General features: G+C 47.7%; 1 protein-coding gene and 1 long non-coding RNA gene across 2 annotated transcripts; one reads left to right on the top strand and one right to left on the bottom strand.

The window, feature by feature from the left end:
- The first annotated feature begins 549 nt into the window (after nt 1-549).
- Nucleotides 550-4,583, top strand: LOC148663263 (uncharacterized). Its single transcript, XR_015936420.1, has 3 exons — nt 550-688; nt 2,348-2,409; nt 4,002-4,583. It is a non-coding gene; the product is annotated as an uncharacterized LOC148663263 (long non-coding RNA).
- A 2,280-nt stretch (nt 4,584-6,863) lies between these two features.
- On the bottom strand, nt 6,864-14,586 carry LOC148663262 (uncharacterized). The gene is made up of 5 exons (XM_088631373.1): nt 14,390-14,586; nt 13,629-13,734; nt 10,529-10,903; nt 9,687-9,854; nt 6,864-9,253 (listed from the first exon to the last, which is right to left on the bottom strand). Exons 2-5 carry the CDS (start codon nt 13,669-13,671, stop codon nt 9,231-9,233), a joined length of 609 nt encoding a protein of 202 aa, XP_088487499.1. The 5' UTR covers nt 13,672-13,734; nt 14,390-14,586; the 3' UTR covers nt 6,864-9,230.
- Between the last annotated feature and the right edge of the window lie 1,838 nt (nt 14,587-16,424).

Genomic DNA, 16,424 nt, shown 5'->3' with positions numbered 1-16,424 from the left:
TGCAGTTAAGAAAGATAGGTAACAAAGATTCCTTCTCATTATTACAAAATACAGATAACACACAATTGGGCCACTAGCCAGATTTTGTTATCATACCAAGTCGTAAAAAATATGCTTTTATTTTGATACCCTCTATCTTTATGATTCCAAATACTATATGTATATGGTGAAAAGTTATGCTTATATATTAAATCCAAACACAATAGAACTTGTTTAAGAAAGTTAGATAATTTAAGAGGAATTCTATTAATGTCAAAGTGACATTTTAACACAAATTCCATATCACGTTTATATGGAAAAACCAACTTGGGAGAGAAATTCCATATACTCATTTTTTTTCTAGTACAATTTCTAATCTCCGTGAGCAGAGAGAGAGAGCGAGTTCAAGGTTACTAAATGTTCGTGTCTGGATTGTCTGGATTTATCCAATCACAATACGGCGGAGGTGTAGGGCTTCTCTGGATTTATCCAATCACAATGCGGCGGAGGTCGAAGTCCTGCCCACAGACTGTAGCTAGTGCGCGTAGTTAGCTTCTTCAAACCTGCCGCGAGCTTTGCTTCTCTCTGTCGGGGACTGATCCACCGGCACCTCGCTGCTGTCAGGCGTGAGATACATCGTCTTTATCGTCTAAACTCGTTGCTATTTCACTCGTTCAGTTGCAAAGTTCCTGTTTCTCTCGTCACACAGGTGAGTATTATTGATCCGTCCAGGCGTCTTCACTGGAGGTTTGGGGGGGATGAGACTGAACGTGATCAGATGGAATTGAACTGAAAAATAAAACATAGTGTCGATTACAATAATATATTTTACTTTTTTAATTTAAAGAAAACGAACTTTTACCAGTTTAATTTTTAAATACATCGTAGTTACGTTCGTGATTTTTTTTTTCCTTCGACAACATGATAGAAACTAGCGTGGAAGTTGAGTGTATCTTGGAGGAGTCGGATGTCCGGCCAAAAACTTCCTTTAGTTTGGGTTGTGGGCTTCAGACAGGATGAATAGTTACTTTCCTCCTTGCGGCTTCAGACAGCCCGTGCACGGAGGTTTAAACTGGTGAAAAGTAGCGCGGTGACATTTAAAGCAACAAAGCAGAAGTAATTAGTAAGATAGAGCCGGTGTTGAGCGCTGGAGACCTGCAGCCGGGCGGGGAGGTGAGGCAGAGCGACACCTGTAGTTCTGAAGTTTATACTGACACGGAAAAGTGGACCAGTGGAGTCATTTGCCAGATTTGTCAATGACAGAGTGTAGATATTTTACCAACCAGTCTTCTTACTTTGACAAATACGACGGTCTCTGCCTTAGACTCCAGTTTGTGGCGTCTGAATTCAACGTTCTGCTGTTAAAATACGATAAACTCGTTGCATTCTGAGGGAGAGATGAGAATTAATTAAAGGCGTCGCTCCTGGAAATCTCACAACATGGTGGTCACAGAACGGTTTAACATCGCGACGTGTTTGATAAAATAAGCTTTAAGAATGAAATAATGCATAGATTCCTTCATAACCGAATCTCCAGGTGTGTTGCAGCAGAGCACAGATTTACAGAGAATTCAGACGGGATGGCTGTGTGGTCAGGCTCCGAGTGGGGATCTCTTATTTTCTGAGAAATCAAGAATATGCATTTGGAGGGTCTCCAGGGGGTTTCTTGGGATGGCACAGGACCTGAGTACTGCGTCTGGTAGCCGGGGACACCTGTGTTACACCTAGATTACCAGGCTACATTAAAGAGGAACTGCAGTCCCAGGTTCTCAGACCGGTTATTAAATCTCTGACAAAATAAATTAATTGTAGGTATAGAAACATTGTACAAATTTCAAAATACGGCACAGAATCGTGAACTTTGTGAAAGTACTGTAGGTCGCTATGTTGTGGCAAACCCCTGGTCTCGCCGTGGGCACGATTGAGAATCCCAACAACTTGTGATGCGGCCCTTCCTGCTCACTAGTCCCTGTGATGACAGATGTACGGATGTACGAGCGAATACGTCCAGGTTGTGCAGCAGACGTTTCACACAGAATTGTTCCAGCATGATCTGCAGGCTGAATTAAGAATGAAACATATTGATGGGCAAATCCATTTGGAAGTCAAGAGCAGGATTTCTACTGGATTAAAAGAGACAGATCCACAAGCCTGAGTGGACAGTGTCACAGGGCCGCTCCACCTCACTGGCAGTTGTGTTTCCCTCGATTCATTCTGAATCACAGAACACTGCGGCGATTCAGTGTAAGTCAGGAAATTAGAGGTTTTATATGTTCCTGTTTTACATCAGCAAACAGTATCTTTCTAACCCTTATATATGAAAAAACACGGTAGTTCCCTCTTTAAGGTCCCTTGTCTCTTTCCCCAGGGTGAATCTTACGATGCGACTTCCTGTGTTGGTTTTCTTTCTTTTGCTTGCACTGACAGAGGGTGAGTATCAATTTCCATTCACAAATTTATATTTCCTGTTGATTTTCACTCTCAACAATTCACAAATCCCCTCTTGGCACACCTGACCTGTACTGACCAGAGGAGCCCCAGATCACAGAATCTCACACTGGACACCTCTGATCTCTCCCTCTCACACTGTCCCTGCACGCTGGACACAACTCTGATCTCTCCCTCTCACACTGTCCCTGCACGCTGGGCACACCTCTGATCTCTCCCTCTCACACTGTCCCTGCACGCTGGACACACCTCCGATCTCTCCCTCTCACACTGTCCCTGCACGCTGGACACAACTCCGATCTCTCCCTCTCACACTGTCCCAGCACGCTGGACACACCTCTGATCTCTCCCTCTCACACTGTCCCAGCACGCTGGACATGCCTCTGATCTCTCCCTCTCACACTGTCCCTGCACGATGGACACACCTCTGATCTCTCACTCAGACTGGGCACTCTTTATTTTCCATAATCTCTTACAAAATAAAAATTGAACCTGTGAAAATATACATTTAATATTTAATAAGGTTTGGGGATAAATTCAGAAAAATTTGTGTGCGAGAGGTGTATTCTTCAGCAGTGTATCGGTTTTAAAGTTTTTTTTTCTAAAAAATATTTATCCAGTTGGATTTGTGCCGCAGATAAAAATGTTTAGGGGATATCAGCATGTTTTAAAACCCTAAATGGTGTTGTGTAGAAGTTAATAGGATAGTAAATGAAATCACACATCTCATTTCTCATGATATTAAATAAATGACCATTAATATGACAATTATTAACTAAGAACTCCTTGAGAATTGGCTAATCAAACTTCACATTTGTTTTTGGTTGGTGAATATAAGTTTTTACAAAGATTTATCAGTATTCTTTTTCTTATTGAAATAAATGAAATAATGTTGTTGACTATTGCCAGATACACTGGAGGTGTGTTTGGGTTTGCCTTGATCTACACTGTTTCATCTTCTGAAAGAGACTGAGCAGCAAAAACTGAAAATTGACACAAGTGCCTAGTCCAGCTTATCATAGATGCAACCGCTTCTGATATCCAGGGTTAGAAGAGATGGTAGTTCCCCAACATGGGGCAATATTATTGCACATACAGTACAATGAAATACACAGTATTAATATAGGAGGTGACATTGGTCACAAATTAACTATTGTGTTTAAACTGAATAACTTTCTCGTATAAATGAGTTAATTTTTTTCCTCTGTGGCGCCAATAAGCTTCCATAGGAAACAAGACCCTGAATGAATTAATCCTAGTTTCATTCAAGAATTTTTCCAGTCGGTTAGAAATGGAGGTGAACAGTGTACCTGTTTCCCCTGATCTGTCTGATCACACTCTTTTAAACTGGAGTAAAAATGTGTTGTCTCACATGTGTCTCACTGTGTAAGCTTTGCCTGGAGTCTCTGGTGTTTAGCATGATCACACCCTTTTAAATTGGAGTCAAAAGACATAGTTTCTTGTGAATAGTGTACAGGAGTGTCTCGCTGTGTTTCCTATGATCACACTCTTTCAAACTGGATTGAAGGACCTTTGTCTCTCGTTGATGTTGCTCCGTCCTCATTGTCTCCCAGCATCGTCTGCAGATGCGGATGTGTCTGTGAGAGTCGGCGACGAGGTCACTCTCCACTGTGATGGGACCCCTGCATCCGGAATCCCCCCAGAGCAGCTCCTTTTCATCTGGAAAGCGAATGGGCGCTATGTCAGAGCACAACCTCAATAAATTACATTCAGTTGAACTAATTTTTATTTATTAAATGTAAAAAAATATATCTCAGGGCAGATTTCTATCGAAACACAATATGATCGTTTACATTATATTTTTGGAAGAATGGGACTCTTCATAAGCAGCTAGAGATGTTTTTTTTTTGTCCTTCAGAGATCCAGGCATGCATGAGCCTACCAACCATGAAGCTTTGAGTAAATGAACACAAGATTGGACTGGAATCGGGGTTAAAAATAAGACTCTTGGATCAAGTAGCTACAAACTGCCAAGCGGCCCATATTCCTGATCTAATTTGTATCCATTCTTGTAGCACTAAGAACAATTGTCGATAAGGATCGCGAAAATATCCGGACCTCCGATGTTTTTATGGAACTTTATTATTCAAATGTGCACAATTTGTACTTGAGAGTAAATAATTTCACTCTTGAAAGTGTCTCATGCTGTATATGCCTTTATCCTGACTTTTTCCATTCCCGACTGTTATTTTTTAATGAATTTGTGTTTTGAAAACTAGTCTGCTTTTGCACATTGGCGCGCTCTTGTGGTTTAATGCGAAAAGTTTCCTAGACTGAGTTATATCTTATTTATTTCGCGAAGAGCGGCTGTGTATTAACACTGTAAACAGTGACTCAGGGCAGAATTCCGGGATAGTGTCATTGCAGTTATTCTCCTAAACCCGCTCGTTCACCTGAGTCAGCCGCTTCGTGACGTCAGTCCGGTCTGAAACCCGCAGAAGCTCATTTTCTGAGCCGTCACGGCCATAAGAGGACCCAGTTCGGGACAGGCTGTCTGGAGAGACCGGTTCCGTCTGGGTCTTGGCGGTACCAGTCAGTCGTCACTGGACTGGTAATGGGTTTTGCATGATTCTCTGGGCTCCTCATTGCGTTTTTAACGCCTGATCACTAGGTCTCGATCTAGAATGTTATTTTTTTTAATTAAATCTGGCGCGTCGAGGTTGGACAGCAAATTATCTGCATGTGAACATTTGTAGGAGCAGAGCTCAACTCCTCTCTGGCTGCTGGAGAACTGACGTTACAAGAGCAGCGCTCTGAGGGGGGTGTGGCTGCGGGGGGCTGACCGACTCTCCTATTGGTCCATTTCTTTTATTTAAATAGGGGCGGTTACCCATCCTGTATGGGTGAAGTGACTGAGCCATCCAATAAGAAAAGCGGGTATAATTAGCCACGCGAGTTCGTCCAATCAGAACGCCTCGTTCACGAAACCGAGTCCCTCCTCCTGTGCCGCGGGTCAGTGGCCTCTCTCCTGTCAGGTGTCGCAGGGCGCCAGTCGCCGGTAGCAAGCGGCGCCGGGCAGCACGGAGAAAACTTCCGACAACAGAAGACACGAGGGTTGTGACCGCAGGAGAGATTTAGGATGAAAACGATAAAGAGGAGCGGGGCGGTGTGAGTCGCACCGAGCTCAAGCAAGACGGCGCTGGAGATGGTCTGTCGTTGCTCAAGGCGAACACACACGTCGATTTGAGTTAGTCTGTCGTCGATGGCTTACAGATCCATCAAGGATTCCTTTATTAATGTTAGAATTATACCCCCGATATTCAGCCACATAACCGCCGCAGAATAAAAGAAGAGATATAAGAGAGATATTTAATACAAGTGACCGCTGACAGCTGGATAGGAGACCAAGAAGACACTGGGGCTCATTGGGAAGAGCTCTTGACTTGTAGCCCGGGAGCTGTGGGTTCCAGTCCTTGGTAATAGAGGAGGTTTATTTTCCATTCTTACTTGACATTCACACATGAGTCAATAAAGGTCGGGTGCTTTGTTTGCTATCCTATAGAGTAGTGTGTAGGGAGGGATCTACACTCTTAGCTGATGCATCAGGGGTTCAAAGGCTGGGAGTTATGTGAGCTTTGCTTTCAAGCTCAGGTGTACTACCACGTTGATCAATAAAGCGATAGGTGATCAGGGTGCATGGCCCTATAGAGTAATGCTGCAGCATGCAAGACCAGAACCCCATATCTTAATCTCTCCTCTACAGAGCCACCTTGACACAGACCCCCCTTTTGTTTATGTATGAACATGTCTTAACCCCCAACCCTATAGGCCCATATCACCACAGCACTAAACTCTTTACTTATCAATGTGTTACTATTAGTAAGAATTTGCTTGAAATGAAATCACAGGTCTCAGGTAGGATTCGAGGCTGCAACCACACATCTAGGAGATGCACAGTCTAAACCTATACTCTATAAAGGCACACACACAGAAAGACTAATCTCTTTATTTATCAACCTTTTAATATCAGCAGGACTTGACAACAAACCTGCAGACACAGGCAGGACTTGAACCCCCCACCAGCTGGGTGCAAGGCTCAAACCTACACCACCCATGCCACAAACCCCATCTCTTCACTTGCCAATCCGTTTCTGTCAGTAAGAATAAACCAGAATCTTCTGATGACGTGTCTATCGGCTTAACTCCTACTCCACAGGATCACACATGCACACACACACCTACCATCCCCATCTATCTATCGACGTGGAGATTTCAGTCAGCATTCAATTGAGGAAAAAAATAGATACTGCTATCACTCAGAATTGGAGTTCACAGAGTGAGCACACCTCCGGCTGATGAAAATGAGAGAGGAGAGAGAGAGAGAAAGAGAGAGAGATCAGGCAGGAGCAGCTCAGTATTTAGAGATATGGAGGAGAGAGGTGATTAAACCACTCATGTGGCTGCACACTAACTCAGCCCCTCAGTAGTCCAGCGAAGCAAAAAGCAGAGGATGGGACAGCAGAGGACATTGGTGCCCTGCGAAGCTTCTGTCAGAGTCAGGGAGACAGACACACACACAGGTGGGGCTGGACAACACAGGATGTTAAAGCTGCCCGTTCCCCATCCCCGCCACACTTTGTGTAAAGAAGTGCCTTCCCTGTCCTGTCCTGACTGGAGGATCTTATCCAGCTGTGTCTTGACGGGCACCAGGCGATCCTCTTTAACACCCCGGCTGGCAGCTTGTTCCCCACCCCCACCACCCTTTGTGTAAAGTAGCGCCACTCGTTCTCCTTTCCAAAACGCACACCCTCTGAGTGTCCACTCCTGCCCCCTGATCCCCGTTTCACTGCTGTTTCTGGAGAACAACTAGCGAATCTCCATCATGGGGCAGTGAACACACACAAACCCGTTTCATGTACATGACCAGATCTTAATATTCGTCTAATTTCCCCCCCACGTATTCCTCTGCGTCAGGCGGCGAGGACTGCAACAACCTCGGTCTTTCTATGACGGCAACATCCTGTTCAGAGATGCCCCGGTACAGTGCAGAAATGTGTGTTTATACACAAGGGTACCTGCTGCAAAAAACAAAACCACGCAATGTTCCACTTGCACGCCGCCATAGTCCACACCTTGGTGAGAATGCCACATACGATTTTACTCAAAAAGACATAGCTGCTCTGGGACCACATAGGATACATTTCTGTGCTGATAAGAAGGGATAAGTTACTGGATCTCTTTATTCTCAAACAGAGGAGAATGGGGGGAATGTGATACAATTTTCTAAATCCTTAAAGGTCACTGGCCACGTCAGTCCAGCTGTATTCTTCAGATTGAATACTGAATCATGGACAAGAGGGCACAAAGGAAGTGCATTTCAGACAGAGAGCAGGTGGTGCTACTTTGCACAAAGGGAGGTGGAGGTGGGGAACAAGCTGCCCAGCCCTGTGGTTGAAGCCGATACCCTGGCTTCACTCCAGACACAGATGGATGAGACCCTCCAGTCAGGACAGGAGGCACATCTTTACACAGAGGGTGGTGGGGGTGTGGAACAAGCTGCCCAGCCCTGTGGTTGAAGCCGATACCCTGGCTTCTCTTCAGACACAGTTGGATGAGACCCTCCAGTCAGGACAGGGGGCACATCTTTACACAGAGGGTGGTGGGGGTGTGGAACAAGCTGCCCAGCCCTGTGGCTGAAGCCCATACCCTGGCTTAAGATGAGCTCCTCCAGTCAGAACAGGAGGCGCTTCTTTACACAGAGGGTGGTGGGGGTGTGGAACAAGCTGCCCAGCCCTGTGGTTGAAGCCTCTCTCAAGACACAGCTGGGAGAGCCCCTGGACCCAATTAACCACTCACGACCCAACAAGACAGACAGGAGTGATTTGTTGTTTGTTTTCTGCGCACAAGAAAACCCTTTGTTTTTACAGTCATCGGTCATGTTTATTTTTCACGTTTTAATTGGAGGTTCAGTCCTATTGCATTTTCGCGTGATAAGCGTTAAAGCAGGGGCGGTTTTGTTTTGTACACGTCCGAACTACCCGTTTTCAGCCACAGATGAACACAGATAAACACGTGCTCCTTTTTTTCATATGACATCTTGCCACCGGGAATTGTTTTTTTTTCCCTACGTCAAAAAGTAAGAAAAAGGAAGGAGCCCACAACAAGCGAGAACAATAACTGCAGACTCCCTGGAACAGCGTCTTAAAAACCGCAGAGTAGCATCCTGACTTCCTGACTGCTTAGACCACGACAAAGCTCTTCCGCAGAGCGAAAGTCACCTACAGGCGGGTATTTTTTTTTTGTTTTGTTTTAAACAGAACTAAAGCCCGTCTCTCCTGCAGCCGAGCCTGTCGCGACATGGGGTGTTTCATTTCACACGGAAGGAGCGCGTAGAATCAATAGAAAATACAGGAATCTTAGTAGTAGCACGTAATTGTGTTAAAAATAATAACCCCACCGCCCCACCCTTTTCCACCCAGCCGCAGAGGCCAGCGCAATAAACGGCTCGAGTTCAGATCCTTCTTTTTGGTTTTGCATTAAAAAAAGAAAGAAAACAGGTTAGCCGCCAGCCCTTTCTCTTACATGCTCTCGACTTCCAGTCAGCTCGCTGGTAAAGAAGAGGCATTTCCGGTGGGTGTGTGTGTGTGTGTCAGTCAGCCAGCAGGCATGGGGGGATATCATGCTGACCCGCAGCTCTGGGGGTTTGTGCCAGGGCGGATTATATCGTAGAGGGTCCGGTGTGCCGAGTTCTGTCCGGTGATCGGGGGCGTTGGGGGGTAGTTCGGGTCGTCTCAGGAAAAACAAATATCGACTGCCGAAGCTGGGATTCTCCCTCATGCCTTTTAGGTTTGTCGTCCGCATTTTGCTGAAAAGACACAAACAGAAATAAAATGACTTATTTTTTTCGGTGTGGGGAGATTAAGACCTCCCTTTCACTTCGAGTTAACGTCTCTTTAAGTCTATACACAGAAGCGGGACCAAGCCAAACCACAAGCAGTGTGCCATGCAGCACGTCTTTACACAAAGGGTGGTGGGGGTGGGGAACAGGCTGCCCAGCCATGTGTTTGAAGCCGACACCTTGGCTTCTCTCCAGACACAGCTGGATGAGCTCTTCCAGTCAGGACAGAAGACCTGTCTGTACATAAAGAGTGGTGGGGGTGTGGAACAAGCTGCTCAGCCATGTTGTTTTTAGGGCACAGCTGGGCAAGATCCTGACCTACTGAAGCCCCCCATTGGCTGATAATCCGCAGGGCGTCACCTGAATGGGGCAGACACAAAACGAAAAAAACGTTGCCCACCCCCTCTGAGGAAGACGCAGAAGACGCAGACTGAGGAGAGGAGGGCAGACAGAGGAGGAGCCGTCAGCAGGATCAGCAGGCAGGGAAGCTGCAGGCCCGGGGGAAGCGGGGCGCCGGGTCGGGTCGCGTTGCCGGCTTCTCCTCGCCCTTCGCTCGGCGCCGCTGCCTCTGAGCAAGGAAAACAGTAAAATATGACCTGGCTTCGTCTTCATTAGCCGTCTCAACTCGTCTTTTAAATGAAATGTCTGTCCTCTTTTTAAAAAAAAACGCGCACAAATCCGCGTTGGAAATCGAAAACCTTCGGTCGCTCAAGCTAAAAAGATCAATGACGCCAGCGTCTGCGGTACTAATAGGAAATAAAAAAAAACATCGACTGTCGGGCGCAGGCATAGACGGTGGGCCTGTCTTCCCAATCAGAGACATCGACACCAGAGGGCTGCAGTGGAAACTACAGAGAAGAGTGTTGAAAACCGCTAACCCGAGGCTCTCCTTTACACGAAGGGTGGTGGGGGTGGGGAACAAGCTTCCCAGTCCATGTGGTTGAAACCGAAACCCCGGCTTCTCTCCAGGCACAGCTGGATGAGCTCCTCCAGTCAGCACAGGAGGCTCTTCTTTAAACAGAGGGGGGTGGGGGTGTGGAACAAGTTGCCCAGTCCATGCGGTTGAAGCCGATACTCTGGCTTCTCTCCAGACACAGCTGGGTGAGCTCCTTCTAGTTAGGACAGGAGGCGCTTCTTTACACAGAGGATTGTAGGAGCATGGAGCAAACCTCAGCAGGCTCTCAGCACCCTCTCCACCACGCAACGCTGTCCCCCCTTTCGATAAATAAGAGCTTTTCTCACCCACGCAGACGAGCCTGGCTCCTCTCCCGATGCGAAACCGCCCCTTGTCTCTGTCGGCGCAGTAGTAGAGGCCCTGGTCTGCCGGGGTGACCCGCTCGATGGTCAGGCTGGCGGCGCGGTCGGCCGAGGCGCTCGGCGCCAGCGCGTACCGCGGGTCCCGCCTCTCGACGTAGTGGAAGCCCTGGCGGTCGGGCCTCCTGCTGGCCGACACGGCCAGGGCCAGCGCGTCGCGCCGCTGGAAGAACCACAGCGTCTCGTAGCGCGGCTCCAGGTCGCAGGGCAGGGCGGCGGCGGCGGCCCCGCCCGTACAGGGGACCCGTGTGGGCACCGCGGGCCCCCCGTCTCCGCCGCCTCTGGCCTCTCGGAACGCGTCGCCTACAGCCGGGAGATGGGAGGGAGGTCTGAGGTCACGATTTTGGCGAAATAACTTCCTCCACAAGAGTCAAGGGTCCCAGCACTGCTCCCTCTATTCATGCTTTTTAGGTAGGATTCCTTTATTTAAAAAAAAAATGACCCTCTTAGAAATGTAAAGGATCAAAAGGCAGGGCCTACGATGTAAGATAGGTGAAAAAAACTGATTTTCAGCTTTTATCGTTGCGAACTGTCTCCTTTTTTTTTGTATTTCTGGTGTTAAAATAAAAAAAAACTTTTTTTTAAAGAGTCGCAAAAGGAGTTTTTTTTAAAAAAAAAATTAAAACTTTTACTGGATATCACCTCACATGAACCTATGAAGCATTCAATTAAATCCGGTGTTAACACCGGTGTCCTGGCCAAATCCCCCCCCGGTCTTTATCCATCATGGCCTCCTAATAACCCCCGTCTCTGAACTGGCTTCATCACTTTGCTCTCTTGAGAGCTGCTGTGTGGGGAGAGGACTGGAGCATCATCCAGGTGGGGCTGTACACTGGTGGGGGTGGAGGGGATCCCCATGACCTGTGAAGAGCTCTGAGTGGAGTGTTCAGAAAAGCGCTACAGACGTGTAAGGATTATTGACTATTCTTGTTGTCATTTCAATACAAAACAAAACAGAAAAAGTATGTCAAAAAGTAGAAGCGCACACACAAAACAACAACACAATACGCCACCAGAGGTTGTTATTATTATTACAAATCCGAAAACCATAAGTTACAATGTTGTTTTTCGTTTGCCTAATGTTTGTTTTTTAATGGGGTTTAAATAATATTGCATTTCCACCTCATCCACATGAAAGGACGGAGTAGCGGTGCACTATTTCGTTGTGTGAACGCGACATGTATCCACACGGGAGAAACAAATATAACATATAAATATAAACTATATAAACAAATCCTCTTTCTTTCCCACATTACGAAGTATTGCGAGGTATTACGTGATATCAAACTCCTTAAATCAAACACATTTACCTGCTTGAAGGTAAAGGTTTGCAAAACAGCGTTGTAAATGTTTCTGTTTTCGGCTCCACGACCGAAAAGCTGTGTGTCTCTTCTCTTTTCAGCACAGGAATCAACCTCTACTTCTTCCTCGGACGCAGCTCCTTGCTTGAACTTTGTATGTATATACAGTATACACAGACAGCGCCGGTGCTCTTGTCCAGCCGAACAGAGCGCACAGACGTCACCTTGCTCACGCATTCATCCAGAAAGCTGGCCAGGTTTAAGGAGATACAATCCGTGAACGAGGAAAAGGACGACAGGGGTCGGCGCTGGATCCCGAGGTCGAGCTCGTTAACGGGGCCGGAGGGTTGAACAGGTCGCTGGTGCGAACACATTCGCACGCTGGTAAAAATACACGATGATGCCTATGGCACCGCCTGGTTTAGTTTTTGGATTAAACAGTAAACTCTATTCTTACATCTGTTTTTTCTTTTCTTTTCTTTTTTTTCCCCGTTTACAACTGTTTTTTTGTGCAACAGATGCCAGGGACTTGTGCAATATATTTATAACGTGCAATACAACTTTTTTGTGTACTGTTCTGGTTTGTTCTTTGTATATTCTGGACTTGTGAGCGACTCTTCTTAGTGCACTTCTCACTGACAAGACTGATTGGATTGTGTTGTTGTATTGTTGTATCATTTCGTTGCACTGTCGCTGTGTTGACAGTGCTGCTGTCGCAGTGCAATTTCGCTCACGGGATCAATAAAGTATCTATCTATTATCACGTAACAGGTTTATATTCCCTGCTGAAAAGAGAAGAAAGAAAACACAACGTTTCGACCGTGGAGCCTACTTCAGGTTCGACTCAACTACAGACTCCACACAGAAGGATCGCCGCCCAGTACTCGACCACTCGGAGAAGTGAAAACGGGTGGCGGCCGTAACACCCCCTGGTGACACGCCACACCGTCTCCGTCTGCGACTCGACCCCGCTCTCCCAGGCGGGCCGCCAATGAAAGCGTGTCGACGCGTAAGCGCATTATCTTCCCGCGCCGGTGCGAGCCGACCACTCCGGAAAATCTCTTCTGAAAAGTGTCAACACTTGAAGCCCGACGTTCAAACACGAAAAGTCCCTGCAGTGATCTATCGACAAGCGGCGCTCGGTGCGCTCGGCGGCCAGGGGCTCCGGCAGCGGTGACGGAAAAGCCGATCTGCTTCTTGGAAATGACGCGCCCACCCCCTTCCTGACCCGCTCTCCTGCTGCTCTTACCGCGTGTTACAACACGCAGCTCCGCGCCCCTGCGTGCCCTCACATTTCCACCCCCTGCCTCGCCACGGGGCCAAGCGCCGTCCGTCGCGTCGTCAACCAGAGTTCCGGAGTGCAGCGAGTCCCAGCTCCTCGTCACGCCTCGTGAACTGGAACTGGCACTTTCTGGCCACAGGTAACCTGGTACCTGTACTGGTGCAATGGAATTCTTACGGACAGAAAGTCTCTCGATTGTTAAAAAAAAGGTGTGAAAAAACAAAGTGCAGAAACGTGTTCGTTCTCTCTTTGTTGGGCTTATTCGCTTTCCCCACCCGAGCGACTGGGAGCGGACTGATCAGCGCAGCGGTATCGATTATTATTATGATTATTTTAGTCTTTTCTTTTCCCTCGCGGCTAGGCGGGCCAGCTCGAACTCTGACCCCCGGTGGAACTGGGTGTCCGAGCTCGCCAGGGGGGACACGGGAGACGGCGTCAAACTCACAGAGCAGCCACAGCACGGCGACCCCCGTCTTCAGCACCTCCATCCCTGCTGGGGGGTCCCACGAACACGGCTTGCGGCGGGATGTGTGTGTCCAGCGCGGAGCGGCCTAAACACACGCAGTGAGCGAGTTAGACCCAGCGGTTCAAAGCCCAGAATCACCGTGCTGGGTGCAGTTTTGTTTTATTTTGATGAAAAACAGTAAATGGCAAAGAAAACGATCCGAGGTCCGTCAACCCAAATTCATACACACCCGCGAAGAAATCATTCCTATGAAGCGCTGGGCGCAGCCGGGACGGACTTTCAGGGCTGCAGTTACAATAAAAAGTTAAAAAATAAAAGAAACTCGAGACGCCTTTCTGACAGATTCTGAAAGGGGAAGATCTGAACTCATCTTCCACAGTCGGGCGTTGGACCTTGTCGACCATCTGCCCTTTTAAAAGCACTGGTAGGGAATGAACAGTTGGTCATCCAGGTTATTGCTTAAGTAATAATAATAATAATAATAATAATAATAATAATAATAATAATAATAATTGCTTACACTTATATAGCGCTTTTCTGGACACTCCACTCAAAGCGCTTTACAGGTAATGACAGGGACTCCCCTCCACCACCACCAGTACCGCTCTTTCGCAGTCGTTATCGTTAAACATGGCCGATTTACCAGTCCCCGGGGTCGTTTCTTTGCCGATGGGACTCGCATATATGGTGAACCTCCAGCACGTATGAGGTAGGTCACGGTTTGATTCGGGAGTACTCACGGTATTGAGGGGTTCACTGCGCCAGAGCGCTTTCAGCTTCACGAAGCGTATCTCCAGGCCGTTCAATGACTGTGTTCCGAGGCGTCGATATTCTTTTGTAACCTGACTTACGCTCAGTCGCGCCTCTTTACAAAAAAGACTGCGGTTTCCTCTGCGGTCCAGACAGAGGAAACGACGTGCGTTGGTCGCCGAGCTGCCTTGTTAACCGTTCGTGCGCTTAATCTATGAATTGGCTTCATTACTCTGCTCTCCTCCCCACTGATCGCTGCTGTGTGGGGAGCGTTCTAGCGCACTATGGCTGCCGTCGCATCATCCAGGTGGGGCTGCACATTGGTGGTGGTGGAGGAGAGACCCCATTACCTGCGCTTTGAGTGGAGTGTCCAGAAAGAGCTATATAAGTGTAAGCAATTATTATTGAAAAGAGTAGAGAGACACAGCTTTTCGGCCGTGGAACCGAAAACAGAAACATTTACAAACGCTGTTTTGCAAACCTTTACCTTCAAGCAGGTGAATGTGTTCGATTTAAGGAGCTTGATATCACGTTATAACTCGCGAGCAGACTTCGTAATGTGGGAAAGAAAGAGGATTTGTTTATGTAGTTTATATTTATATGTTATATTTGTTTCTCCCGTGTGGATACATGTCGCGTTCACACAACGAAATAGTGCACCGCTACTCCGTCCTTTCATGTGGGTAGAAATGCAATATTATTTCAACCCCATCAAAAAATAAACATTAGGCAAACGAAAAAGAGCATTGTAACTTATGGTTTTCGGATTTGTTATAATAATAACAACCTCTGGTGGCGTATTGTGTTGTGTGTTGTTGTTTTCTGTGTGCGCTTATACTTTTTGACATACTTTTTCTATTTTGTTTTGTATTGAAATAACAACAAGAATAGTCAATAATCAATAATCAATAATCCTTACACATCTGTAGCGATTTTCTGAACACTCCACTCAGAGCTCTTCACAGGTCATGGGGATCCCCTCCACCCCCACCAGTGTGCAGCCCCACCTGGATGATGCTCCAGTCCTCTCCCCACACAGCAGCTCTCAGGAGAGCAGAGTGATGAAGCCAGTTCAGAGACGGGGGTTATTAGGAGGCCATGATGGATAAAGACCAGGGGGGGGGAATTTGGCCAGGACACCGGTGTTAACACCGGATTTAATTGAATGCTTCATAGGTTCATGTGAGGTGATATTCAGTAAAAGTTCAATAATTTTTTTTTAAAAACTCCTTTAGTGACTCTTTAAAAGAAAAAAAAAAGTTTTTTTCACCTATCTTACATCGTAGGCCCTGCCTTTTGATCCTTTACATTTCTAACAGGGTCGATTTTTTTTAAATAAAGGAATCCTACCTAAAAAGCATGAACAGAGGGAGCAGTGCTGGGACCCTTGACTCTTGTGGAGGAAGTTATTTCGCCAAAATCATGACCTCAGCTCTTCCTCCCATCTCCCGGCTGTAGGCGACGCGTTCCGAGAGGCCAGAGGCGGCGGAGACGGGGGGCCCGCGGCGCCCACACGGGTCCCCTGTACGGGCGGGGCCGCCGACGCCGCCGCCGCCGCCCTGCCCTGCGACCTGGAGCCGCGCTACGAGACGCTGTGGTTCGTCCAGCGGCGCGACGCGCTGGCCCTGGCCGTGTCTGCCAGCAGGAGGCCCGACCACCAGGGCTTCCACTACGTCGAGAGGCGGGACCCGCGGTACGCGCTGGCGCCGAGCGCCTCGGCCGACCGCGCCGCCAGCCTGACCATCGAGCGGGTCACCCCGGCAGACCAGGGCCTCTACTACTGCGCCGACAGAGACAAGGGGCGGTTTCGCATCGGGAGAGGAGCCAGGCTACAACCCTCTGTGTAAAGAAGCGCCTCCTGTCCTAACTAGAAGGAGCTCACCGAGCTGTGTCTGGAGAGAAGCCAGGGTATTGGCTTTAACAAACTGTGTGAGCAGCTTGTTCCACACCCCCACCACCCTTTGTGTAAAGGAGAGCCTCGAGTTTGCGGTTTTCAACACTCTTCTCTGTAGTTTCCACTGCGGC

Source organism: Lepisosteus platostomus, chromosome 5 (genome assembly GCF_059453375.1).
Source record: "Lepisosteus platostomus isolate fLepPlt1 chromosome 5, fLepPlt1.hap1, whole genome shotgun sequence".
In the NCBI taxonomy this organism is placed as follows: domain Eukaryota; kingdom Metazoa; phylum Chordata; class Actinopteri; order Semionotiformes; family Lepisosteidae; genus Lepisosteus; species Lepisosteus platostomus.
This window is presented reverse-complemented; position numbering and strand designations above follow the sequence as displayed.

Bases quoted from the DNA above. Each gene is read 5' to 3' on its own strand.
- LOC148663262 (XM_088631373.1), bottom strand. From the start codon at position 13,671: ATGGAGGTGCTGAAGACGGGGGTCGCCGTGCTGTGGCTGCTCT. The intron at 10,904-13,628 runs GTGAGTTTGACG...TCCCGGCTGTAG, and splicing joins CGCCGTGCTGTGGCTGCTCT to GCGACGCGTTCCGAGAGGCC. The intron at 9,855-10,528 runs GTGAGAAAAGCT...TTCCTTGCTCAG, and splicing joins AGCCAGGCTCGTCTGCGTGG to AGGCAGCGGCGCCGAGCGAA.